General features: G+C 54.3%; 1 protein-coding gene across 7 annotated transcripts in view; it reads left to right on the top strand.

Moving 5' to 3' along the window:
• The window catches only part of CARD10 (caspase recruitment domain family member 10), a 46,606-nt gene extending 20,810 nt beyond the window's left edge, over positions 1 to 25,796 (top strand). For 4 of the 7 annotated variants that reach the window (XM_073325614.1, XM_073325632.1, XM_073325641.1 and 1 more), the window contains 13 exons: positions 176 to 352; positions 2,671 to 2,792; positions 3,469 to 3,584; positions 6,043 to 6,187; positions 9,288 to 9,373; positions 11,332 to 11,818; positions 18,845 to 18,893; positions 19,985 to 20,087; positions 20,394 to 20,547; positions 22,227 to 22,312; positions 22,780 to 22,945; positions 23,550 to 23,635; positions 24,052 to 25,796. In XM_073325614.1, coding sequence (XP_073181715.1) covers positions 176 to 352; positions 2,671 to 2,792; positions 3,469 to 3,584; positions 6,043 to 6,187; positions 9,288 to 9,373; positions 11,332 to 11,818; positions 18,845 to 18,893; positions 19,985 to 20,087; positions 20,394 to 20,547; positions 22,227 to 22,312; positions 22,780 to 22,945; positions 23,550 to 23,635; positions 24,052 to 24,112 — 1,838 coding nt within the window. In that variant the 3' untranslated portion in view covers positions 24,113 to 25,796. Of the gene's footprint in view, positions 1 to 175; positions 353 to 2,670; positions 2,793 to 3,468; positions 3,585 to 6,042; positions 6,188 to 9,287; positions 9,374 to 11,331; positions 11,819 to 18,844; positions 18,894 to 19,330; positions 19,481 to 19,984; positions 20,088 to 20,393; positions 20,548 to 22,226; positions 22,313 to 22,779; positions 22,946 to 23,549; positions 23,636 to 24,051 lie in introns of those variants that run through there. The other 3 variants (XM_073325623.1, XM_073325660.1, XM_073325650.1) reach the window with 3 other exon arrangements.
• The last annotated feature ends 1,665 nt before the right edge of the window (positions 25,797 to 27,461 follow it).

Below are 27,461 nucleotides of genomic sequence, written 5' to 3'. Positions count from 1 at the left end.
TGGGTTTGGGGTGACAGGTAGGTCTGGCAGTGGGTGCAGTACGGGGTTGGGTGGCTGTATGTACTAGTAGGGTGGGGTGCAGGTGGCAGGAGTGGGCATGACGTGGGGAGAAAGGAATGATCTCTGTGCTGCTGACAGCTCTTAGCTCTTGTTCACTCACCTACCTGTCTTCCAGACTCAGACAGGAGCCCAAAACCCTACAGCCTTGTGCGCCCCCTGGTGGTGCAGGCCCCTCGTCCGGTGGTACTCTCCCCTGACTGCATAGCACCCAGGCTCATCAGGAACCTGCTGGACCTGCCTACCTCGCGCCTGGACTTTCACGTGTGCCCAGCCAGTAAGCAGGAGCAATCAGGTGACTTACCCAGAATCCCACAGGCAGTGTGGTGGAGTCACGCCTCCCCCTGGAACAGACCCCAGCTCTACTGAGTCCCGGTCCCTGCGCTAATCACATAGCCTTTCTTTGGGGAGGATTGCCTTTTTCCTCCCGCTAATCTGCAGCCACTTACCAGGGAGAGGGCTTTGATGATAAAAAGAAAAGGAGTACTTGTGGCACCTTAGAGACTAACCAATTTATTTGATGTTGAAGATAGGTCATAGGGGTGCTGGAACAATTTGTATAGTGGGGGGGTGCTGAGAGCTATTGAGCCAAACTGTAAACCCTGGATATGATGGAAACCACTTTAAGCCTGGAGGTGTGGCCGCACCCCAGCACCCCTAGTTCCTGCACCTATGATAGGTTGTTCCTATCTCTAGAGTTGGTGATATCCATGCCCGTGGGAGGCCCTCTCCAGTCAGGTGTGGGAGCTAAGAACCCTGGAGAGCTGAGGAGTGCACTTACAGGTCATTCAGGGATGGGGAAAGATGCCTCGATATCCTCCTCAGCAGCCAATGCAATGCTTTCTGGCTCTTCCCGGGTCATCTTTCAGCCTTTCTAACCAGCTAGTGTCCCATTTTGCTTGGGCCTCTCCGAAACACCTGATGCCTCCCGTCGTAATCTGGTCTGCAATTGTCTTCGGCCTTCTGGCGGGCCAGCTTCCCACTGAGCTTTTCCGTGCCACCAGGGACCCAGCCAGTCTCTTGGTCTAGCTGGAGCATCTTCCTTTGGTTGCATGGTGGTCGCTCTAGTAGGTTCCTCCAGACTGTCCGTAGCCCTCTTCCCAGGGAGCCCCCTGCCTTTGGCCTGAAGGTGTGTAGCTTGTGAGCGTCGCTAGCTCGCTCTTCCTAGCTTCCCTCCAGGTGACCATTGTAACCAGCTGCAGCACCGCGCACTTGCTCTTGTTCCCCTAAGGACGTCTCTCCCTCTAGTTTTTGTTGTTTTACAATTAGCATGGCTGGTTGGGAAGCGATTTCTTTTTCTGCAAGAAATTTCTATGGGAATTAATCCCCCACCACCGCCACCCCTTTTCATTGGCGTTTCCCTTCAGAAATGTCCAAACTGGAAAATTTTAAAACAAAATGGGAGGGGGGGGGGTTAAAATCTCCATTTTCCATTGCAAAGGAACCTTTTGAAAGTAAACGTTCTGCCTAGCTCCACTCACGAGCCGTGTGACTTGTGCAGCTGGGGTGCTGTCCTGCGAGTGCCCTGTCCTGCACCCCTTGGATCCCACTCTTACATCACACTGTGGCGTTGGGGGACCCTATGAAAGCCACTTACAAGGGCTGTGGACATCAACCATGGTGAGGATACAAGCTCCCTGTCTGGCTAGCCTGCTCCCCACCCATGGACTGCCCTTGCCCAGGGTGAAGGCGGGTCTAACGGACATCTTCCCGCCACATAGCCAATGCCACAATTCAGGCAACTGCACCTGTATTCCCCCTCGTGGTCCACCCACTCACAGGCTCCTGGCTCCTCTGCTGTAACCTCTCTTGGACAGAGACCCGCAGTGCTCTCCCTTCTGATCAGGGTTTTTCCAGGCTGCACAGCTCCCTGCCTACACTGTGATATCTCCAGCAAGGCAGAGTGCCTCAGCAAGCCAGCTTTGCCTTCCTTCCTCGGAGGCTATACACAGTGTGATTACCCACAGTTAAGTTACCACACAGCTCTTTCTAAGCAAGCACACTTAAAGTAAGAGCATTACAGAGAAAACATTAAAAACAAGAAAAGAACCTACATGCATGCTAATAAACTTACAAGGGCTCTGGCTGGTGACACCCTTTCAGATCCCCACCAAGGGTTTTTCCCCTGTGTTTACAAGTTCATTACAGCTGTTAGTTCAGAACAAGCCCTCCCCCCACCCCCCCAAATGGATCTGTAGGTCACTCTCAGATCCAGTTTGGGCCTCTGATCTTGTCCTCACGTAACAGGTGATGAGCCCACAGTGGCTTTCTTCTCAGAGCACAGCTTTAAAAGGCTGGGTCCAGAGGTGAGAAGTTGTCCTCCCCTCCTCCCAAGTATCTTCCAGGGATCCCACTTAGTTTGTCTGGCACATTGTTTCAAGGAGTCTTGTGATACTCATAACACTTCCCAGGGTTTACAGGAGTCATGTGTCCTAGCGGCATTATATTCAACCTCACAATAACTGGTAAACAGCTGCATTTTTAACACAATGAACTCCTAGGATACTGAAACCTAATTCAATGAGGTTTAACGTAATTCAGTAAGGCTTGTCTAGGATACTGCACAAAATTGCCATATCTATCATGGACAACCCACTCTGCCTCCCTCTGCAGAGACCCTGGCTAATGACGAGCCAGCTGCTACCCCTTCCCAGGAGAACTGCATGGCTCCAGGTTCCCTCCAGGACCAGACGGAGAGCAGGAGGATCCGCACCATCCGGGAGTGCATCAGCAAGGTGCTGAGTGGAGAGCAGCAGCTTCTGGACGCTGCCTGCTGGGTGGTAGTGGGCCTGGGGCAGGGATGGGAGGTCATACCGGACACTAGGAAGAGGATGGGATTATTGAATGGGGGAGAGAGAGGAAGGGAAGAGACCACTGAATGGGGAGGAGAGTCGGGGGAAGGAAAGGAGTCAATGACTTGGATGCTGGGAACCTTCAAAGGACTCTGGGGCCCCATCAAGCGTCAGATCTGGTCCCTTTATGAAGTCCACATCAAAGGGGGAGCAACAGGTGTTAATGCTAATGATGCTAACCACTAATTAATCAGTGGAGCTTGCTCCATCCCAGCACCTTCCTCACCTTCTCCAAGAGGGGGTGGAATGAGGAGGATGTGGGCTCTGTGGAGGAAGCCCTGGAAGGCCTGGAGATGCACACTGCACATATGTGAGGGGAGGGAAGGGTTACGAGGGCCCCCTGGCCAGGCTGGACACACAGTCCCTTATGTATCAGATGACCCTGCTCTTTAATTCTCTGATATTGTCTTGGGTCTAGCTGTAAATCCACATGTAATGGAATTACTACTGGAAAAGCAATGATATCTCACAGTATGGGACTTGATTTAATGTAACTGTCAGGGACTTTGGGTTATTTCTTTTCCATTTAAATCAGTAAATCTATGCAATTTCCTTGCAGAATAAACACTGCCTGCTGGAGCTGGGCCTCCAGAGGGTGAGGGATCTAATTAAAAGTGAAATATACCCCATCATTATCCACGTGGAGGTCACCGAGAAGAACGTCAGGGGACTCAGGTACGGAAAGCCCTTCAGAGGACTAGCAGAGGTCATACCATGGAAAAAGAGTGACTCTGGCCCATGTTCAAAGAGAGACAAAGGGAAGGGAGTGGGCATGCTGCCGGGGGGGGGGCGAGGGGTGTCTCTGGAGGGGAGGGGGCAGGAGCCAGAGGCAGATTAAGATTTATTGGGGCCCTGGGCACAAAGAATCTTTTGGCCCCTCCTCCCGCCTTGGGGCCCTGTCCCTGCTCCTCCCCTTCCTCCAAGTCCCACCCCCTTGCCTGGCCAGAAGCTGAGCCGTTGTGGGGAGTCTTGGATCTTCCACCTGCCCTGGACAGCATGCCTAGGAGGGCAGGAACATGGGCCGGGGGCTGCTCTCGGGCATCCCACCCAGGGCAGGTGGGGGGGTCTGGGGCTCCGGGGCTCCCCACAGCTGCCTGGCTCCCTGGGTGGCTCTTACTACGGGCTAGGGTGACCATACATCCCGTTTTGGTCAGGACACTCCTCTTTTTAAGCCCTGCCCCAAACACCCTGACCTTTTTGGCAAAACTGGGCATTTGTCACGTTTGCTCTTGCCAACTGCAAATGGGACAAATGCCCAGTTTTGCCAAAAAGGGGCTTAGCGGGAGGGTGAGCGGCAGGGCTCAGCCCAGCCCTCCGGGTGGGGAGGGGAGGAGAGGGGCTTGGGCCAGTGACTCAGCCAGCGGGGGGTGGGGGCAATATGCTCACTGGGCTTTGGCTTCTGGCCAGGGGACGGAGCCTCAGGGGGAAGAGGAGGAGCAGGGGGCGGGGCCATGGGTGGTGTGTGACTCCTGCATTTGAGGAGGCTGGGCAAGAGCACCAGAAGCTCCCTAGAAGTGTATGTGTGGGGCCAACTGTCTAATCACACAGACCCAAACACCTTTGCTCTGCTCTGCCCTGCCCTTTCCCCAAGGCCCTGCCCCTGCACCGCCCATTCTCTGAGGCCACGCCTCGCTCACCCCTTCCCCCCTTCCTCCATCACTCACTCTCCCACACCCTCACTCACTCAGGCTGGGGCAGGTGGTTGGGGTGCAGGAGGAGGTGCGGGCTCTAGGCTGGGGCCGACAGGTTCGGAGTGTGGGAGGGGGCTCCAAGTTGAGCCTGGGGTAGGGGTCGGGTGTGGGAGGGGGTGCAGGGTGTAGGCTCTGGGAGGGGGCTCAGGGCTGGGGCAGAGGTAGGGTGACCAGATGTCCCGATTTTATAGGGACAGTCCTGATTTTTGGGTGTTTTTCTTATATAGGTGCCTATTACCCCCCACCTCCGTCCCGATTTTTTCACACTTGCACGTCCCTGCAGCCCGGTGCAGCTGGGCTGCAGCACCCACAGGGAAAAAATAGCAGGTGCACCGCACCCACTGGCAGCCAAGCTCCCCTTGCCCCCACCCCATCCTCGCCACCTCCTCCCCCAAGCGCGCCACATCCCCGCTGCTCCCCATCCCAGCGCTTCCTGCCCTAACAACTGTTAGGCGGCACTTAGGACTTTCCGGGAAGGAGGGGAAGGCGTGGGGACACAGTGTGTTGGGGGGAGGAGGTGGTAAAGAGGTGGGGCGGGGACTTGGGGGAAGGGGGTGGAATTGGGGCAGGGCGAGGGTGGTGCAGGGGCCAGGGGGGCTCGAGCACCCACAGGGCAGAGGTTAAGTCGGTGCCTACGGGGGGCTCCATGCACTGCCCCTGCCTGCAGTTCCCAGCCAAAGTGTTGGGGGTGGGGGCAGCGCACAGAAACCCCCTGCTCCCCTGCCCAGGAGCTGCAGGGACATGCCGGCCATTTCTGGGAGCGGAGTGGGGTCAGGTCAGGCAGGGAGCCTGCCTTAGCCCTGCTGCACCACCGGACTTTTAGCAGCCTAAAATCTCCCGGATTGGCTCCAGTAGGCTCTGGGAGATAGAGACCGATTCTGGGAGACTCCCGGCGAAACCAGGAGAATTGGCAACCTTAGGCCACCAACGCCCAAACCGTGGCTCTGCCCTGAGGTCCTCCCAACTGGACCTCCTCCCCGTGAGGCCCTGCCCATGCTCCACTCCCACTCCCGCTCAGGCCCCACTCCCATTTGGCCAGTCAGCCCCCTCCCCTGACACCCCTCTGTCCGCCACTCGTGCCTCTCTGTCCCCTCCCTTGAGGTCTCCCCTGCCCGCTTTTTGCTCCTGGAATGGCGGGCGGGGGCGCCTCAGATGCGGGGGTGTAGAGAGGTAAGTAGGGGGTGGTTGGGAACATTGTGGGAAGATGTGGAGTGGGGAGAGGAGGAGCAGGGGGCGGGGCCAGAGTTCCGACACTCCTGTGGGGGGCCCCCAAATTGGCCGAGGCCCCCTGGGGGGTAGTCTGACCCTGGTGAGAGTGCTGCCTGGGTAGGGGCAGGGGGAGTCACTGGAGGGAAGGGGGCAGGAGTGCTGGCTGGGGTACACTGGGGTACCATAGCTCTCTGGGTGGATGATGTTTATGGCTGTTTCCCTTTCTCTGTCAGGAGCTTACTGCGGAAGCCAGGCCAGCGTGACTCTGATGTGATGAAGCTTTGCCGGAGCGCCGAGCAGGCTCTCCACGCCCTGCCCTGCTCGTGGGCCTGTGTGGATGCCCAGTCCTGGTGCCAAGCTGAGGAGCTGGTGAAAGTGGTGCGGCGCTGCGTCTTCCAGGAGCAGAACAGGGTCGTGTGGGTTGAGGATGGCGAGCTGTGATCTCACACCCGGCAGAGCTGGGGCCGTGTCTTCATGGTGGGAGGCTCCATATGGGGGAGTGGGGCGCTAGTTTCCTTTCCCAAGGGCGGTGCCTGGAGCACACTTGGCTTCTCTCCTTCATCCCCAAACTATTTCCGAAACAGCATGCCACTTCTCCCTGATCGGCTGCAGTGGGATGTTTTTGCCATCAGCGGAGGTCTGGAGGAACAAGGAGGCCCCTCATGTGTCAGGGAGTTGGGCCCACTTCAGGCTGCTTGGAGACTGGCCAGGGTGGGGGTAACATGCGGACTCGGACTCCTTTTCCTTCATGTCCAGGTTTAGTGGAGGGATTTCCTTCCCCTTCCCACCAAGAATCCCCTCACAGCTTACAGCCGCCGCTCCTCCAAGAGTGCTCTTGGCACCCAGACCCTCTGTATGTCCCAGTCATTTGGGGAATCAGACGTGAGGGGAACAGAGGGTAGTCTGCGAAAGTGTGTGTGTGTGTGTGAGTGAGAGACTCTCTGCCTTCCTATTGCTCCATTCCCCTGCCACCCCATCTCCTCCCCTTCCCCATCATGGCTCTCTCTGGCACCCTGTCTACCTCGGCTGATGTCCGGATGGAAGCAGAGGTGGTACACATTCCCTGCCGCAGGCAGAGCGACACTACGCGGGGTTTGTCAGGCCTCCTCAATGGGTGGTAATTGTAATCTTTACAGTGTATAAATTATTAATGGACCCTTTTTAATTGGAAACCTGTATATAAAAGAGAATTAAATACCATTTATAATGGGAACGGAGGAGGGGCTGCTGCTTGCATTAACAGCAGGACTGGGGTGCTGGGGGATTTCTCTCCTATCCCTACCTCATGCCTCTCCTAACCTGCTCTCTCCCCTGCTCGGACTCAGGCAGCTGGTCCCTCTCTGGGAAAGTCAGGGGAACATTGAGGTTGCCAGGGTCTCCCAGAACCTTTGTTCCTGTAGCTCTTGTTACCTCCGGGAGTCTGGGGCTTCTGCCATCTGGGTCCTTCTCCAGGGGAATAATAGGAGAGGGGCGAGCCAGCGGGGCTGCTGGAAGGTTGGGGATTGCCTCACCCTTCGAACGGAGGCTGTCCTCACCCCGCCACTCTGACTCTGGAGCTGGCACCAGCTGTGCCTGAAATCCAGCCCCCCTCCCCCTTCCTGCCCCCTCCTCTCACATGCTGAGGGAAAAGGAGGAAGAGAGAAGCAGAGTGATGAAGAGACTGACATGAAGGGAAGGAAGGAGAGGAGTGGAGGGGGTCAGGAGGCAGTGTGTGTGCAGCACACTCCTGGGAGGGTGGCTGGTGTTAGAAGCACCCCTCGGGGAGTGATAGCTCTCTCAGGCATGTGGTTAGCTTGGAGAACCCTCCCTCCATCGGTGCCAGGGCTGCTTTGCAGAGCAATTGCTGACCGAGCTGCAGAGTCCTTTAGCACTTGGGAGAGGCTGGAGGCTTGGGGAGCGCTGGGGGACCTGCAGAGGATGGGGGAAGGTGGACAGCGCTGGAACTGGTATGAGCAGGCAGACACAGGGCTGGAAAAAAGCGTGGGCCAGGTAGTGCTGGAGCCCCCCAGCACAGCCCCATGCTAGGGGTGATGGGGAGCAGCATGAAGGGAGGAGAGCCCTGGATGCAGGTCTGCATGAGACCAGGACTGGGCCAACAAGGGCTGGGAGGGGCAGAGATCAGCAGAGGCTGAATGCTTGTTGCTTTCGCAGGAGGTGGGTATTTGGCATTGTCTAGCCCAGCCTCTGCCTGGGCCCAAGTCCCCTTTGTGTCCCCATAATGATGCTTAGCCCTGAGCTAGTGCTTTGTGGTTTTCCAGCTCTGGGCAAAGATGAACTCACTGATCCTCACAGCTCCCCTGGGATGAGGTAATTTGTTCTTACATCAGTGCCTGTGTCTTTACCTACAGCCACGAAAACCCAGAGCAACCTCCTGGAGCAGCCCTACAGCAGTACAGAACGTAGCCCAGGCATTAGCCAGAGACTTCACCCTTGTCCAGACGTGTGCCCCCTCCACCCCCCTCAGAACCCTCACCCCACCCATCCCAGGGATGCCACTTCTGCCACCAGGGTGCCTCTTGCAAAGTGACCTCTGTTGGACCAGTGTGGAAGCAAGGCCCAAGGGTGACCCATCCTGGAGACTGCCCTGCTAGCAACCCCCTCCCATTGAAACAAGGGAGACTGTTGCTCAAGTGCCGCCATTGAGTGCAATTGTGACAGAACCCAGACCGCTGAGGGCTTTAGAGGTCAAAAACGACACCTTCCACTGCACCCAGGTCCTAACAGGCAGCCAGTGCAGCTCCTGGAGCATTGGTGCCATGGGGCTGTCTGTGAACCACACAGTGTTTTCCCCCAGGAATTGAAATTAGAGGGGGTGTTCAAATTTACGGGGGGGTGGGGTGAAAAATGACTAAATTGGCAACACTGCCTATAACTAGTTGATCGCTGGGGGGCAGATGGGGGAGTTTGGGGGGTACGGGATGTAGGGAAATCCCTGACAGTGATTCAGGATCAGGCAGCTACCTTCTGCCCCTGCTGCGGCTCCTGAACAGTCTCCAGGCAAGCCACCATGGAGCGTGCATGGCAGTAATCCCCAGGCTGGCTAACTAGAATGGTGCACCTCTGAATGCCGTGGCTGTGCCCCCACCAATCCGTCAAAGAGTGTGCTGCTGTTCAAAGGGTTCTACAAATACAGCCATCGGGGAGCCTCCTGCGAGAGCTGGGGAGACACTAGATCTTTGGAGATGTTCTTGTTTGGTGCAGAACATAAACGGTCATTGGGGCCACTGCTGTCACCTGAACATATGGCAGCAGATGTGGATGAGATAGGACCCCATAGATGCAGGCGTTATCCCCATTTTAAAGATAGGGAAACGGAGGCAAGGATGACTTCTATAAGGTCACAAAGCAAGTCTGGCAGAGCTTGGAATAGCACACTGGAGATCCTGACCCCCACACCACACTGCTCTAACCACTAGACAGCACTGCCCCTCCCAGGCTCCTTCCAGGAGTCATTCCATTCCCTCCTGGTTTGTTTCAGGGGTCACATTGGCCTACGCTGATCCATTCCACAAGCCCAGCTCCAGCTGGTTCCAGATGTGATGGAGGGGAAGAGAGGAATCCAAGGTAAACATTAACCCAGTAATGTTCCCTGGCTTCGGTTCCACCCTGGACTGTATCACTGCTCCCTGGGGGGTGCCCGAATTCCCTGCCCCGGGGAGGTAACGCTGCCTGCTGTAGAGGAATGAGTCACGGGTTAAGGAACAGGTGGAATGCCATTAGCCGCCGTGGGCACCAATTACCAGCTGTAAAAGCCTTGTACAATCCCAATGTAAAGACTCCTTTAGAAAAACTCTTCTGCCTGTCCTCAGGGGAGGGGATCTGCTGGAGTGTGTGTCTGCGTGCACGTGCAGTCAGGGGCTGGGGGTGGACTTCAAGTCCTTCACTAGCTATAGCCTTCCCTAGGAGCAGTTTGCAAAACTTCCCTGCCATTGCTCAAGCTGGCTCAGTGCCACAGGGGTTAACAGCAGCAGCTGCAGTGTACATGGCCGACCACTGGCCTAAGCACTGTGTGCAGGCGATCTGCTCTGAGCAGGGTTAGATGGCATGGTGAGCAACATATCTAAGCTAAGGGCTAGATCCCCAGCTGCTGCTGAGATATGTGAAACAGGGGAGAGCGCAAATGGCTGTAAACCTTGGGGCTGCTCTAAGTTATGCCCAACTGCTCCATGGGCCCAAGAGGCAGTTCCAACAGCTGGGGATCGCTGGATGTAGGGATGTCTTATCCTTCCCCCTTGAAACAGGGCAAGGAGTGGCAGTGAGCCAGTTAAGCTGGCTTTCTAGCTACTTTGTGTCACTTTGCATAGGACCCTACAGAACCTGAGACTGGACCTGGAGCTGCCCTGGCAGCTGGGAAGAGGGGTTGGGAAAGCCCCTTGGTGGGGAATTCATCTCTGCATTGGTGCTGAGCCTGGCACAGAGACTGACCTGGGAGGCAATGTGCCTCCTGATTCTTCAGTGGCCAGGGGCTGTCCCAGCTCGCATGCTGTCTGCAATGGCTCCTATGGGCCATTCTAAGTTCCAAGGGGCCATTGGAACTCCTGGCCATGCCTCCTCCAGCCCTGCCAGCATATCGCCTTTTGCAGGGGTGTCACGCTGGCTCTGTGCCTGCTGGGGCCCCCAGTGTCACTGCGAAGTGGCTGCAGTGTGGGGTGAATTCCCCCTCAACCCCCGGACAGCCTGGTTCAGTTTTGAGAGGCTCCCTGAGAGTTGGGGGTGGGGGCAGAAGCATGTTCCCCTCAGGCTGATGACATGAGAGTTGGGCCCCTGGAAACTTCCTCCTTCAGGGAGGCTCCCAGTTTAGTCTAACTAAACTCAGGAGCTCTTTCCCCTGGCCTGACACAAGGAGCAGCCCACAGGGCAGCAGCTGTGAGCAGAGGGGACAGCTAGCCAGGATTCCCCACAGGCTGAAGGGCCCCGCCTACCCTCTGCCCAAGGGAGGGGTGGGCGGAGCCTGGTGCTTGTAGCTAGAGGGAGTCAGTGAGAGCTGAACAGACAGAGCAGGTGGAAGGCAGCTCGCTTGCTCGTTCCCCGGACCTGGCTATCCCCAGCCTCTTGCCTGCATCAGCCTCTAGCCTGGGACCTGTTCTGATGCATCCTTTGACACTGGGTCAGCCCCTTTGCCTCCAGCAAACTGGAAACCAGAGTCACTCACCTGGATATTCCCCCATCACGCCTCCTGGAAACCTGGGACCCTCAGCCCCTTGCATGGAATGGACTCTCCTCCTGGACCTTTGACCTTTCACCCTGACCAGGCACCTGCCCAGGACCCTCAGCCTCTCAGCTAAGAGCCTGGGGTCTGGGTTAGTTCAGCTCTGGCTGTGTCATTTGTTGGCCTGCAGGTGTCTGCCTGTCACCTGTCCTGCCAGCTGGAAAATCAGGTCTTCCTGGTCCCTGTGTCTCTTTCCTTGAGGCTTCCCCCATCCCAGGGGCAACAGTGCCTTTCAGCCTTGGTGTTTGGCTCTCTAAGAATTTCACTGCCACTTTCTGCTCCCCTCCCATTACTTTCCATGGCCATGTCCTAGTTGGGCCTCAGCCTGCCTGTCCTCCCCTTTTGGAGGCATGAGGCCAGCGTGGGGCTCACAGATCCTGGGGTGCAGAGGAAGAAGCTCCCTCGGCCTGCTGGGCTTCTCTCCGTGGCATTGGAAGTTGGCAGTGATGCGTCGGCATCTCCTCCGCTGTCTTTCTGGAGCTGCTCTGCTCCTTGTCACCATGGCTTTCCTCTCCATGAGGCACCATGGCACTCAAGAGGTGGTCCGCTACCAAGGGGTTGGTGATGGGACATCAGATATCCCGGAGCACCAGGCTAAAATATCCCCAGCAGATGTGCTAGGAGACAGTAACAGGAGACAGGAGCTGAAAGAGCCACCGGGCCCTTCCAAGGTGGGCTCTAGTGTGAGGAGAGGCCTGGAGCTTGGAGAGGTTTTCATTGCTGTGAAGACAACCAAGAGGTTCCACCAAACGAGGCTGGAGCTGCTGCTGGACACTTGGATATCCAAGGCAAAAGAGCAGGTGTGTATGGAGGTGGGGACAGAGGCCTCCTTGGTGGGCATGTTGGGGACAGGAGGAATCTAATGCCTGCAGGGAGGAATAAGGACTCATTATACTGAAGAAAGGGTCATGCTGAAGGTGGTTAAGAACAACTGTCCCATTCGGTGCGTCTCTGACATCATGTCTATTCCACTGTGCAGAGAGACAGGGACACCTCACCCTGGTTGGGTGGAGGGCTCTATTAACTGGGTCTGAACCAGCTTTAGGCTCAGGGGAAAGCGCTCTAGAGAAAGAAAGGGGTATATCCTGGCTGTTCACACAGGGTTGGGCAGAAGAGTGATATTTGACAGGGACCGTCAGCCTCTCACCTAAGTGTAGCCTCAGTGGGGCAGTTCACCCTCCTTTAAATCTAGCTACACTAGGGGTGCAAACTGTAATGCTGCACATAGGTGACAGCTGTCCTCCCTTCAGCTGCTGGGGTTAAAACATGCGTGGGGCATGGCAGGGTTGAGTGCACTGCTCTTTCACCCTCAGAGGCCTGATTCAAACTGCTGATCTTTGCTCACAAGTGGAATGAGTTTGTGCGGTTTCAGACTAGCTGCTCCCTCCCGTCTCACACAGTTTGTACACTTCACAAAACCACATCTGGTTTAGGCAGTGTCTGCTCAGGAAGGACTGCCTGGGCCTGGAGTGGTCACGGGTGCCTGAGAACAAGATGCTGTGCCCTGGCTGAGGGGTGGGGAGAGCCCAGGGTTAGCCCAGCAGAGGGCACAGAGGTGCCATGTAGCTGAGTTTGAGTGAGTGGGGCCCAGGGCTGGAATAGCAGGAGGGGTGCAGTGGAGCTGCATGTGGGTGCAAGCATAGCGTCTGCACGCCCCATGTCTGTCCCAGTGCAGTCAGTCTCTCGCATGCTGGAGCACCAAATGCATTCACATGCGCTCTGGTGACTATTCCTCGGCCCCGCTCTGTGTGTGTGGCTCTTGTTTCTGTGTTCTGGTACTGGTGCCTGGACGGTTCTTCCCCCTTCACCCAGCGGAGTCTTGAGAGTTTCACATTCTGGTGGGAGAGCTGGTTTGGGGTGCATTAGGTCAGTGCACACTGGTGACCCACAATGGACTTAATAATGGCTGGGGGAAAATACTGTTTGCTACCTGGGATCTCCCTCCGTAATGGGGAAAGCCTGGGGAAAGCCCCCGTGGGGCTCGTTGTAGACTCCAGGCACTTGGGCTATGTTTAAACAGGTCAGTCGGTAGAGGCCATGGCATCACCACATTTTTCCACCGCTAAATCAGTGCCTAGTGGCTGCCCCATTGCTAATCTCATGATAATTGAAGGGGTGCTGGGAGGGTTCTCTGACTGCTGCTTCCCTGCTTTGGGGTCCCCTTTTCCCCTGTGGTGCTGAAAGTGCAGGTGCAGCCTAAGGCCCCTATCCTGCAAGTGGCTTTGCACAGAACCCCACAGAAGTCAGCGGGGGCTCACAGGTCTGCCCATGCACAGCTAGTTGCAGAATCGGGGCCTAAATGAGAAGGCTAGGTTATGGGGGTGCAGCAGAAAAGAGCACCTGAGACAGAACAGGGCATTCTGGGTAAGGGCAGTTTTCCCTTCCACAGGCTGAGCTGTAACTGTCTGGTGCTTTCCGCTACCTAGTCAGTTGCGGTTTGTCAGAGGAAGCCATGTCCTATTTTGAACCCACTTCCTCTATGTGCGTTAGCATCTGAAATATCATACTTCCCCTTCTAGACATGCTTCTCCAAGCCCTGAGTGCTCTACCTCCTACCCTCTAATGACTCTTAGTGGATACCATACTTCTTGGCATATACGTGCTATGAGGTGGCCTGAGCCCTGGCACATGGGCACTATGATTATAGCCAGCCTTGGTGTTTCTGAGTGCGCTTGCAAAACAATTTTCCTTACCCCAAACATAACTGACACCTGTCTATTCTGGCCACGCCAAGAATGAAGGGGAAGTGGGAGTGAGAAGATTCTCTGGAGCACCCCAAATTACCTGAACCTCTCTCTCTCTCTCTGTGAAAGCTATAAAAGTTGCAGATGATACCAAGCTGGGAGGGGTTGCAAGCACTTTGGAGGGCAGGATTCAAATTCGAAAGGTCCTGGACAAATTGAAGAATTGGTCTGAATTCAACAAGATGAAATTCAGTAATTCACTTAGGAAGGGAAAATCAAATGCACTATTACAAAATGGGTAATAGCTTGCTAGGTGGTAGTACTGCAGAAAAGGATCCGGGGGTTACAGTGGATCACAACTGACTATAAGTTAACAATATGATGCAGTTGCAAAAAAGGCTAATATCATTCTGGGGTGTATTAACAGAGGTGCTGTATGTAAGACTTAGGAGGTAATTGTCCTTCTCTACTTGGCACTGGTGAAGCCTCTGGGTGTCACACTATAGGAAAGATGTGGATGAACTGGAGAGAGTCCAGAGGAGAGCAGCAAAAAAGTTAAAAGGCTTTGAAAACCTGACCTATGAGGAAAGGTTAAAAAAAACTTTAGAGAAAACTCGGGGGGGACCTGATAGTCTTCAAATATATTAAGGGCTGTTATAAAGCGGATGGTGATCAATTGTTCTCCATGTCCACTGAAGGTAGGACAAGACATAATAGGTTTAATCTGCAGCAAGGGAGATTTAGGTTAGATATTAGGAAAAACTTGCTAACTGTAAGGGTAGTTAGACTCTGGAACAGGCTTCCAAGGGTGATTGTGGAATCCCCATCACTGGAAGTTGTTAAGAACAGGCTGGACAAACACCTGTCAGGGACGCTTTAGGTCTACTTGGTCCTGCCTCCGCGCAAGGGGCTGGACTCGATGACCTCTCGAGGTCCCTTTCAACCCTACATTTCTGTGACTCTGTGATTCTATAAAATATGTGCCTGACCCCCCTGGGTCCTGCTGTAGAAGGGGAGCGCCACTGTTTGTGCTGAGGTCTGGTACAGTTGCCAACACAGAGGAAAGCTCTTCAAGTAGAGTTGGCTGGAAAAAAAGGGGGGCAGGGTGAAGGGGAGGAATTTTCAAAAAATGTTTTCAAAAAGAGCTGTTTGTTGACTTTTTTGTACTGAAAACCTTTAGTTTTTCCTCTTTTTCCCTCCCTTTGTCCCCCTCCCCCCTTTTACCATGCTATTGAAAAAGGTGACGGTGGAGGGGAGAAGGGAGCGAAAGGAAAAACTGTAACACAAAAGCTTTCAGTTTTCATTAGAAACAAAACAGAAATGTTGCAAAATCAAACATGCTTTGCTTTTGAATTTTTCTACCCCCAGGAAAGTTTTGCACAATAAATACCAGCCTGTCCGATTTGCAAGGGGCAGGTGTCCCACTGCACCAGACCCCATCCTATGAAGGCTTTTGGGTGCACTCTGGGGAATTTGAGCCCCCAGCTAGCACTCCGCAGTATTCATTCATCCCCGTAACACCCACGCCGATGAGGGAGGCAAGTATCGTTAGCCTGGTGGGGAAACGAAGGCAGAAAGGGCAGGGACATGGCTATCGGCATAGAGAGGGTTGGTATCAGAACTAGGACTAACCTGCAGGGGTAACTTGCTCTCAGTCTTGCAGTTACTCCACTAAACCAAGCTGCTGCTCATGCTAACTGAGCTTCCCTGTCTTGTGGTCTGGGGACATGCTGGCTGCTAAGCCGCAGAGCCTCCTCCTTACAGCAACTGTCTGTGTTATCAGTGCCACACTGGGTGGTGCTGGCGTTGAGCTGAGAATCTGCTTAGGATCCTCTCAAATGGACCAGCCTGGTTCCATGGGGCCCCAAAGATCAGATCTGGGTGGCTTTGCAGGAGTCGGGATAACCTGTGATCCTTATTATTACTAACTGCAGAGCCTAGAGACCCCAGCCAAGATCAGGCCTCATTGCCCTAGGTGCTGCACACACACATTTCCTGTCCCAAAGGAAATTTATAGCCTAAATAGACAACCCAGACAAAGGATGGGAGGGGAAACTGAGGCACAGAGCAGGGAAGTGATTTGCCCAAACTCATCCAGGAGGTCAGTGGCAGAGTTGGGAATAGAGCCCAGGTATCCTGAGTCCCAGCCCAGTGCCCCTGTTCACTGGACTTTGCTGCCTTTCTTGAGGGCTAATATGTGACAAGCTTTCACCCCTGGTGATGGGTTTGTGTTTTCAGGGCTGGCTCTGCCAGGAGAAGAGCTAAATTTAATCTTGTGAGGGTGGACGCTGATGGTGGCCCTGACATTTCCAGTTCCCCTGGATCCCGGCCTGTTCCCTCACTCCTGCCTGTCAGGTTATTCACCTGCTGCATGGTGTCTAAACTCTGGAGTGTGAGCTCTCTGGGGTGGGACTGTCCTTGTGTCTGTCTGTAAAGTGCCCAGCATGATGGGGCCTGGGTGGGAGTCCTGACGCACTACTGCAATGCTGCTAATGAACACACTGGCAGCATGGGCTGTGCAGGCCCAAAGCCTGGTCCTTATTCTCCAGCCGTGGGCATCTATGCTCCCGGGGGAGCTTGCCAGATGAGGCTGTTTGGCAGCAAGGGCTCCAGACTTTCCTTTGCACTTGGGTTCCAGTTGGAGTTTTCCTTCCCCCCTTTGCTGCTCCTCCTCAGAACTGAAGGATAGACTCGCATCCAAGCCCCCCCGCCTTCCCGAGCCCACTCCACTGTAGGAAGAGTGGCAAAGGCCACTGCAAGCTCCACGCGTTAGACAGGGGCTCTGAGAGCGGGGGGCTGGGAATCCCACCCCCAGCCAGCCTCCCCGTTGTAGGCTGCCCTGTGTGGTTGAACTCCAGCTCTGTTGCGCCTGACTGTCTGCCAGACCAAGCCCCTTGGGCAGTCTGTAGGTGCTGGGATACCGTGGCGACCGGCAGGATGTCCGAACCTAGACAGACCCAGCAGTCAGCCAGAGGACCCAAAGGGAACCTTCTCCCTCCCTCGGCTGAGCTGGTAAAAGCGGCACCAAGTTGGCCCTGTCTGGAAGTGGCTGGGTGTCCCCTGCAGGGGCAGGGGTGGAGGGAGATGTGGTTTGAGGCTCCAGCAAACCCCTTCCAGACACCTTCAATGTGGATAACGGAGGCTGGCGTCTCCTGGAGAGACGGACCTTTGGGCTGGAGCAAATGCCCTCTACCAGGTTTCTAACGGGGGCCCTCCCGGCTCTCTCCTGTCCCAGCCCTCCTGGGCAGCCCCGCTGAGGGAGACAGGGCAGGCCATCTCTCCAGTGACTCCACCAGGCGTGGCGGGGTGGGGAGGGAGCTGTCAGCTGGCACAACACTGGCTCTTCTGCTGCAGTCACCTTTCGGGCACAAGTGGAGGGCAAGGGCTGGGGAGCAGGACAGGGTCCCTGCTATCTAGAGACCTGAATGAATGGGCGTGAGGGGGGTGGGTTGCGTAGTGCGGGAAGAACTCTGACACCACTGGAGTGGCTTCTCCAGGTCCTGCTGGAAAGGCACAGCAGAGTTGGGGTGGGGATGGAGGGTGACCTCCCCACTTACCCTTTCCCCACAGATGTGCGGCCCCCATCTACCACTGCCTCGTCAAACAGTGCACCCTCATCTGTGCTGAACGTGTTCCTGGAGGCAGCTTTCCTAATGCCCTTGGGGGGATCCCCCTCCCCTGCCCCGGCGTCTCGCCCCTCCGGCACTCTCAGCACCTGCGCCCTCTTGCTTCAGAGCCTGTCACTCCGGTGGATCGGCCGGTGCCAGCTGCCCTTCAGCACAACCTCTTCACATCCCTTCCCCCAGGCTTGCCCATTCCAGTGTTCATAACCTGGCTTCCCCCCTTTGGCGTTCTGGCCCCTTCGCCCTCCTGCGCCTTGCCCAATAGCCGGGATGTGGCACCCGGGCTGATAGCTAGGGTGTGGGGTGTGGGTTCCCTTGGCCCAGTGCCAGAGCCATTTTCTCAGGTGCCCATCTGAATGCCCTTGTACTCTCCCCCTCCTCCCGCCAGCACCCAGCCCAGGCGCTGTGTTTAACCAGCCTGCGGACAGCTGGTGGGGAGATTGTTTAAGGCTTGTGTCTCTTTCTTTCAGCCCCTTTAGTTCCTTGAAAGCACATTTTCCGCATGAGGGGAGCTTTTCTCAGCTTGCCGTGATCCCCCTCTGCCTCTGGGGTGGGGGGATGTGTCATAGAATGGCGGCTGGTGGGGCAGGGAGGTGGATGGACCCAAGTGGGGGGGGGGGTCTGGGAAGCAGCAAGGGGCTATAACTGCAATACACACAAACAGATGTTCCCCTCTTAACCCATGTCTCCTTTGACCACAAAGCTGCTGCTTTCGTCTGCTGCTTGACATCGTTCAAATCCCAAAGCTGGGCCTCCCCACCCCCGGCTTGCTGCCCGAGTTCTCCGTTCACCAGGTGGCAGGGCCATGTGGGGTGGAGGGGTGGGAGTTTGCTCAAGAACAGGTCCCCAGACTCTACAGGTAACAAGGGTGCATATTGTAATGAAGCCCTCAGAACAGGCTTCTCTGCTGCACTGGCCAGCTACTTGGAGTCTCCCTGAAGAAAACAAGACTCCACAGGCCAGATCTTTGGCTGGTGTCAATCAGCATAGCCCTATTGACTTCACTGGAACTACTGGGAGTCTGACCCCAGGACTCCTGGGTTCCCTGGCTGTCAGGGAACCTTCCCAGTGTGAACACAGGAGGGGGTCTCAGCTCTGTGGGGGAGCTAACCTCCAGGGTTCCCAGCTCCTCTTGCAGAGGACAGCCTGGGATTTGAGCCCCTTTCCTTCACTCCCCTGAACCAAGGGGAAATCTCTCTCTGGCCTGCAGCTAGTGTCGACTGGAGAAGGAGGAGGCTGTAGGATCTGTGCCTGCCTTTTGCGAGCAGGGCACAGGGCTCTAAGAGGATTATTTATCCACCCACCACCCCTGAAAGAGAAGCAGGAGAGGTGGGTGAGCAATGAACTGGGGCAGTGGCTCCCACCTCCCTTGGCCTAGCGAGAGGTAGCTGCAGGATGTCAAAGGCACAGGCCGGAATGGGGAGGCAGGAGGCCTAGTGACAGCTTGGGAGGCCAGAAATCTAGCCAGCGCCGGGCTTTGGAGTAACTTCGCCCTCTCCTCTCTCTCCTGTTTTCTCAGACCTATGTCTTTACTGACGAAGAAGACGAAACCCTGCAGAAGAGAATGGGTAATCCAGTCTTTCCTATCATGCAACTCCCCAGCTCCAGTGAGCTTTGGATCAGGCCCTGAGTGAGGCTGGTTCTCCTCCTCCTACACACAATAGGGTGCCCTTCTGGATCTGTGTGATAGGATGAACCCCGCAGAGCCCCCAGCAGGAGTGACACTGATTCACTCTGGGGATAAGGCTCAGCTAAGCTTAGTTCTCTTCTGAAAAGTCGGAGGGATGGGCTTGCCTTTTGAAAGGAGGGAGACAGGAGACTGGCACAGCACGTGCCGGGAGAAGCTGCAGAGATTCCAGCTGTCCTGAAGAACAGCTGGGAGGTAACACGGGGGTCGGGCACCCCTGTCTTCTGTCCCAGAGACTGGTGGATAGGAGGATCCTGTTGTTAAAGCCCTTGGTCTGGGACTTGGAAGAGCTCAGTTCAATTCCTGCTTCTGCAACAGGCTTCCTGTGTCAAGCCACTTCCGCTTTGGCTGCTCCAGTTCCCCATCTGCAGGATGGGGAGGACGGTACTTCCTTGCATCACAGTGCTGTTGTCGGAGAGTTTACAGCCAGAAGGGAATGCCACACGTCTTGCCTGACTTCCTGAGAAGGTCATTAATGCTTGTGAGGCGCCCACATGCCACGGTGGTACAAGCTCCGCGACAGATCATTTGCGTGGCGCAGACTAAGTGCCACCATCAGTGAGGAGTGAACTCATTCCTGCTGGTGTCTTGCTTGTGTGGGGAGAAGTCCGGGATTGAAAACCCACAGAGACAAGTTTTCCCCTTTCAGCCCAGCAGAAGGGATGGGGTCTCCTCCAGGGCAAGGCTGGTGTTCCATTAGGTGAGCAGCATGTACGCTGTGAAGCAAAGAGCTGCATGAATAGGAAGAAGATAGAATCCAGAGAGCAGGGTGAGGTGGGAACAGGCAGGAGAGATGTGGGGACCCCATTGGCGAGCAGGGTGTGAATGTGAGAAGACCAGGACTGAATTAACACAGTGATTGATTCCTGCTCTCGTTGGCCGGAGGGGTTTCCTGGCCAGGCCAGGCCAGGCCAGGCGGGTGGAGTGGGGTGAGAATGCAGTGATCAGGAGCTTTGTCTCTTTTCCCTGCAGGTGACCATGTGGTATTCACAAACTGCTCCGCAGAGCATAGCCACCCAGCCCTCTCCTGCAAGATGGCAGCCGAGTTTGATGCATTCTTGGCCAGCGGCCTCAGGTGAGTACACAGGGGTGGCCTTCACACCTGCTCACAGGGGCATGGGAGGGAACTTCCCACTGCAGGCTGGTAGGGATGGGAAGCTGTCACTGCTAACCGATGGCTGCTTGTGTGACTAAGAGGGGGCTGTGAATGGAGTTCCAGTGGGAAAGGATGAAGAAGGGTCTAGTTTGCAGAGGTGCTGATTGAAGGCCATCAGCGTGTAGCTGCACATGACCTTTATCAATAAGGCCCGTGACGTGAAGCTGAGTCAGCAGCAGCCTCCTGACCTAACCTCCTCTTGTCTGTCTCACTGTCTGTTGCCAGCTGGTTTTGCCACTTGGACGATGATAACTACCTAAACCCACAGGCCCTCTTGAAGCTCTTGTCTTCCTTCTCTCCAGCCCGGGACATTTATATTGGGAAGCCCAGCTTGAATCGGCCCATCCAAGCCTCCGAAACAATGCCCAACAATCAGACGGTAAATCCTGCCCCGCAGCAACGGGGCCAAGCAGCTGACTGGCTCATTGGGGATTCTGAAGGGAGCTGATGGTTCTTGAACACATGTCTTGTCAAACCCCTAAAAGAGGAGGGCTCCAGGCCTGGCCTCCGCTGGACCCAATCTGGTCCCATGCAACCTGTGACCAAAGTCCCAGGGAGGCTATGTTGAGATTTCTCAATTAGGGCAAACTATAAAGAATAGAGCAGACAATTCCCCAAACTGGTGGTTATTCTAATACTTAGCTCACTACAAAACAGCTTCTATAATACCTTATTGGTTACCCAGAAGCCAAGAACACATTTCCCTTAAAGCAACCCAGCCTTTGGCTCCCACTCAGACAGCTAAGTCAAATATGATGAGGATTATTGAAAATCTTGTTCATCATATGAAAAAGTTCTACCAATCCCAAAGGATCGGACACATTGCCCACCAAGTTAATGAATATTTTAGATTTTACCTAAATACATGCTTTCAGCCAATTCTTATTAACTAAACTAAAATGTATTAAAAAAAGAAAAGAGAGAGTATTGGTTAAAAGATCATTATACATACAGACATGAATAGTGTCCTTAGGTCAGGTTCATAGTAGAGACGGTGAGCTCTAGAATTGCAAAGAGTTCTTTCAGAATTAGTCCATAGGTTCAATCCAATGTTCAGTATCGGGGTGACCCAGAATGGAACTGGAGATCTCAATCTTGTGGCTCAAATTTCCTCTGATGCAGCATAAGCAGATCTGAGATAAAAAGGATCAGATCCCAAGAGCCCTTTATACAGTTTCTGGGCAGCCTTTTGACTGCATGCAGTTCTTGGTTGAACAATAGTGTCTTTGAAGTAACCTCCTATTTCCTAAACATCTCTGGTAATTAGCTATATGGATTAACATAAGGCAATTGCCTATCTCCCACCATTTTCAGGTGATTTGATATATTCTCCAAAGAGAAATCAAGACAGTGATATCACTCCAGTCACAGCTCATTTAACTGTTAATATCTCCTTTTGATCTCTGAGGTGATAGGCAGGAACTGTTTGGTTACATTGTTCACCTCTAGCAATATCTGTGTAAACACACAAAACCAGAAACATTATCTACTAATATGTCTCTACAGGTTAAATCTGGGTCAATTAACTTGCAAGTTGCTTAACCCTTTCTGGTCCTGTGTCACACAACCACGACAGCATGTGCAGGCTCAATCTGAGCAATGCACAGCCCAGAGAGAGGCAGTCACACACATGCTGCTCCTCAGTGGGAACCCCATCTACTAAGAGATTCATCCCATACCGCACTACGAATAGGACGCCTTTGCTTCAGAGGGACCACCCCTTCTCTGAGTGAGGGGAGAATTCCACCTCTATGTTCAGCTAATCTGGCCTCATCTCTGGACTCCTTATCTCTCATATGAGGGCCCCCCTTTGCTACTGGGCTGAGGGAAGAATTCTGGTTCTATGGTAGCAGCACAGTTGTCCTGCATTTTTGACCAGCTGATGCCGTGAAGCCAGGCTCTGCTCTGTGCCACCCCATGTTGTGGTGCAGAAGGTGGGCTGTAGCTGGGTCTGTGTGTGTATCTAATGGCCAGCGCTTTGGTGTTGAGACCTGCAGGTACAGGAGCTGCGGTACCCATTGGTCAGCCCCATGCCTTTCTCTGCTCTTCCCTCCCCAGAGGTCCGTGCGCTTCTGGTTCGCTACTGGAGGGGCGGGATTCTGCATCAGCCACAGGCTGGCCGTCAAGATGGCACCTTGGGCCAGGTGAGCCGTGAAGCCAGTAGATCTGCGAGCATCAGAAACCCAGAAGAATGTCATGGAAGATCATGCACGAGTTGGGGGTGTGGGAATGTATGTGAGCACACAGAGAGTACGCGAGAGAGGGCACAGTATGGGTGTGCCTACCCAACTGTGAGTGGGCAAGAGCAGGTAGGTAAGGGAATGTATTTGTGTTGTGGTAGCTCCTAGAGGCCTAACCCGTGCTGGGCACTGCATGCACTTCGAGCTGAGTTGGCATGTAAGTGGGTATCTCTTTATAAGTTCTTGCAGTGCAAACAGACAGAATTGGGCAGCGACCTGCCTCTTCATGGCCAGGGTGACGTGAATCTCTGAGGTCAGTGGAGTTACCCCAGTGATGATTCTGGCTCCTGATCTCTCATCCCGCTCCAAGACGGGGATCCCATTCAATGTCTGTATTTCCCCACTGATCAATGCAGCCCATTCTCTTCCAGCGGCAGTAACTTCCTGAGCACCTCGGAGCTCATCCGCCTCCCGGACGACTGCACCGTGGGCTACATTGTTGAGTGCAAACTGGGCGGGCGTCTGCTCCCCAACACGCTCTTCCACTCTCACCTGGAGAACCTGCAGCTGATCCCCAGGCCCCAGCTCCTGCAGCAGGTGAGGGGAGAAGGAGAGGTTGGAGAAGAGATTTGGAGGGGGCAGTGGGAAAGGAGCGGAGCAGGCGGGCGAGTCACTCCGGCGGTAATTGTGACCCTGATTGAATCAACCGCACATTATTTCGATGAGGTTTTCCTGACAAATGCATCCCTAGACGCTTCTCTGCAATGATGGGCAAAGGATGAAAAGGCAATTAACTAGGCAGTAAAACTGCTGCCAGTCAAAGAGCAGGGGGAGGGCCCTCCCCTCTGGAGCTGCAGCACTGGCAGAGGAAGTGACTGTTGCCCACGCATGGGGCCCATGTGATATAGCCCTGCATGTCATGGAGGAAGGGGGAGAGGCTTAGGAGAGATGGGGGCTGGAGATGTGTTGGAAATGGAGGTGAGGTGGGGGTGAAAGCCTGCAGCCTGGCCCTGTAAATCAGCCTGGGCAGAGGGGAGAAGCAGTGGGGATCTGGGTGTGGGATGCAAAGCTTGTAGAGTGGTTCCCGGCTGGGGGATGATGGGAACGTCTATATCGCAGACACATAAAAGCTGAGAGCCTCCAAAGCTGCCCTCTTGTTCCCTAACTTCCCCCTTTCCTTTCTCATGGTCTTTCCCTGCAGGTCACCCTCAGCTATGGTGTCTTCGAGAAGAAACTCAACACTGTTGAGCTGGCCGGCCCCTTCTCCCAGCACGATGACCCCTCCAGGTGGGTGCCTGAGTCTCTGGCTCATTTGGCTTGCTCCCAGAGTCTCCTATGAAAACAGGATTGGAACAGGGCGGGGGCAGGCTGCTGCTCAGGAGTGAGGTGCGTGCGTTGGCAGAGCTGTGTAGCTGGAGCTGGAATCCTGCCTTCCCTGTTGTTGTTGTCTGTGGCATTTGCTTTGGCCCTGGCGGGAGCTGGGCCCATCTTGCCGCTGGTTGGATCTGGATCCAGGGCTCACCTCTAACCGCCCTCACGTCCTTGTGAAGTTTTGGAGTCTGGAGGCGTACGTGTAGATCACTAGCTGCAGTGCAGAGCGAGAGCATCTGGTGTGGGATGGGGCACCAGGGAGACACGCTCCTCCCATGCCTCTTCATTCGGCTGTGACAGCGCACGCCTAACCTTCGTCCTCTCTCCCGCAGGTTCCAATCCCTTCACTGCCTTCTCTACCCGGACACTGCCTGGTGCCCACGGCCCGTCTGAGCTCCCACACCCAAAGGGTCCCACTCAGGCCAGCGACCCGCAGTTCGTGTTGTGTGTGTGTGTGTGTGGGGGGGCACTCAGGGAGCCCTGCGCGCTCCCTCTCCTTTGCAGTGACCACCCTGCTGCAGCTAGCGATAGCTTTGTGGGTCAGGGCTCACTGAGCACGGCACAGGGTGAGCGGGTAGGATCCCCAGCAAGGCGCCCAGGTGAAAAGGTGGAAGGACACCGTTGGTGGAACACTCAAATGCAACCCAGTTTCCCACGGGCTCTGGGACCCTTGTGGGGGGTGAGGATGGGTGGGAGGGGGAAGTCGACGTGCCTCTGGTAATGTAGGCAGTGTAGCTGTAGCCCTGTCGGTCCCAGGATATTCGAGAGACAAGGTGGGTGAGATAACCGGATGCCTCCATGAACATAGCGCCACAGATACTGGCTGTGCAGAAATAGATGGAGACCTGGTGCCCCCTGCTGCCTGGATGGAGCATATCTCTGTATGCATCCTGAGCCACACGGACTGCGTGGGGCCGCGTGTGAACGGAGTGTCCAGCCGGCCTTCACTTCAGTCTCTGCTGGGCAGATTCTCTCCTCCCTTTATGCCCCCAAATCCTTTCTCCCTGACAAGTTTTCTACGCTGGACAAGAGCCTTTTCTGTCCTCTCATTTGTTGAGCCTCTGCTGGCCAGGACTCCGCCTCCCCAGCCCCCTTGCTAAGCCTCTGCTTAGATAGTTTGGCTACATTCTCAAGTCAGAAACTCAAGTCTTTGATAATCCGTTTCAATAAAATGACATTGTGGTCACGTCTTCGTGCTAGATCAGCCCATGAGAAGCGCTGTACCGGGACTGCCCTGGGAAGGGGATGGGGGCCAGGAGCCAGAGCTCTGGGTCCTTCCAGGAGTCTCCCATGAGATGGGCGGGTAGAGGAGTGTGTGGATTTGTGCATTATTCAAGTGGGGATATCTCTCTGTCTCTCCCTGAGCACTCTCCCTTTTCTCTGCTCCACTGGGGATTGGGATAATCCCTCTTTCTAATGACCAGCCTGTTCTTTGACATTAGACTCCAGCCTCTACCTGGCAGGAGGGGATGTGAGAGGATAGTCTTAAAGAAGGATTTGGAGTGGGAGAAAGGGAGAATGAGGTAGAAGATGGGAGGAGGAGATAGTGAAGGAGTGCACAGGAGCAGATTGGAGATTGTGGATTTAAGAGCCATGCCAAAAAACCCTAATTCACTATGGAGTGAAAACGGAAGGGCAAATAGCTTATTACCCCTGCTCTTCAGTCCCTCAGACACTAGGGGGCACCTTCATCTGCTCCTCATTCCTTGCTCAGTGCAGCAGAGAGGGGAAGAAGGAGTGAGAGGGAGAGGTGGGACATGCAGCGTTGCGGACTGTTCAAAGTGTTTCCAGATCCTGGGGGGAGTGTCTCTTGCCCTGGACTGGGCTTGTTGTGTTACCCAAAGGTCCCTCGTAGTTGATGGAAAATGAATAGCAGTTACGTTTTGTCCTTGCTCACACAGAGAGAGTAGACTGGGGGAAAGCTAAAAAGCAAAGAAATCACTTTCAATGGCAATGGATGCTCTGAATAAAAGAAATGTAAAGTAATTGCCTCTTCAAGGGAAGGTGTTTTTCAAAAGCCAGTGGTGTACAAGGGGGATCTCTGGCGTCCTGTGAGAATGCAGATGAAAATGTGGGTGTGGTCTCTCTACAGAGTCATCCAGATTGGAAGAGAAATCTTTAACACGGGATAATACAACTGCATCTATTGCAGTCAGTGTGGTAGAGGTCTATGGAGAGCACCACTGTGTCTTTACCATTTTGCAAACTGGTCAGCCCAATCCCCTGCAAAGGAACTACAATTGTCCCGGCTTGCACTGCAGACACTTGTGTAGGATATTGAAGGGTTAAAAATCACATGTTTCAAAGGTGTTTCCACCTGGGCAGAGACGGTTCAAGAATTGAAAGCGTGCTTTGATTTTTGTAGAAGAACACCGTGGCCTCTTGTCACTTTCCAATACAAACATTTCTTCCAGTCAGTGATCAACTTCTGAAGAAGCAGATGACTCTCAAGTCCTGTTTTCTGTCACAAGAAATGCACCCTTTCATCTGGAAACTCCTCTCTGATGACCAGGAACAAGGACTTGCTGATAACAATTACCTCTCCCTGGGTGTATAATGGTTTCCTCGCACAGTGACGGGGAGCCCAGTAACCGTATGAATCAAAGCCAATGAAAGTGAAGTCACCCACACTGCAGGAGTAAGTGTGTGACAATCCAATGAGATTAAGGATGAGTTTGAAGTCCCCGGGGTAAGAGAAGTGATTTGGGGTTTCAAGTTAACCAGAACAGGGAAAAGCTTCTGGCTGGCCTAATTCAGCCTAGCGCCTAAGAGAGGAGTCGACAGTGCCTGGATTCTCTCCCGCCCACGTCTGAGATCTCAGTGCTTCGATTGAAAAAGCCAATCATATCTGAAGAAGTGACAGCAGGTGCAGAGGCAGTCACAGCACAACACAGTGGGTGATGAGGGGGCGGGGGCGACTAAACAACACACTCTGAGCCTTGTGGGAAGACAAGCTGCAGAAATAGGAGGAAAATGCTGGCTCAGGGCCTCATCTGGTGTAAACTGGCAGAGCTCCATTTACCCCAGCTGAGAATCGGGCCCTGAAAGGGTCGAGTCCTTCAGCAGGTGTGTGAGTCCAAACCTTCTTAAACTGGTGGAACATTTCCTTGCCGTACCAGCAAGCACCGCTCCTGTGGAGAACATCTGCTCTCATGAAGAGCCTGTAAACTAATGAGAAGAGCAGGATGTGGAGGAAAGTAGGGTTGTGTTAAAGTGAACTACAAAAGGGCCTGTGGTAACTGTTCCGGTACTATACTAGAAAGAAAAGGGCTCCTCAAAGCAGACACAGGGATCCAAGAGCATTTCTTTAAGCACATAAAAGCCAGCTTAAGGGGACACTGGCAACTTGAAATCTGATCGGTGTTAAAACCTTGTCTTAAAATCAGGTTTGAGAACTATCCCTATCCCTGTGACGGGGTTTTACAATCCCGTTTTATTGGGAACACTCTAATGTGAAAGTTTTTGTGGAATTTTTTTCACTGTTCTCCATGGCAACATTTTGAGGCTTGAGCTGTTTTGACCAGCTCTATTAGATGTTTGTCTCTCATGGGCTGCTGTGAGACACTCCCCCAAAGAGGTGAACCTGACTGAGGCCCCAGGCCTGCAACTGATGGAGCAGAACCCCATGGACTGGAGTGGGGGCTCCCTGTGTCACGGTTCACATGATCAGGGCCTAACTGACTATCCACAAAGGGTTTAAATCCTGGTTCTACTGGTATCGATGGGAGTTTTGCCTCTGACT

Source organism: Lepidochelys kempii, chromosome 1, assembly GCF_965140265.1.
Source record: "Lepidochelys kempii isolate rLepKem1 chromosome 1, rLepKem1.hap2, whole genome shotgun sequence".
NCBI lineage: Eukaryota > Metazoa > Chordata > Testudines > Cheloniidae > Lepidochelys > Lepidochelys kempii.
The sequence above is the reverse complement of the archived record's forward strand: the minus strand, read 5'-3'. Positions and strand labels throughout refer to the sequence as shown.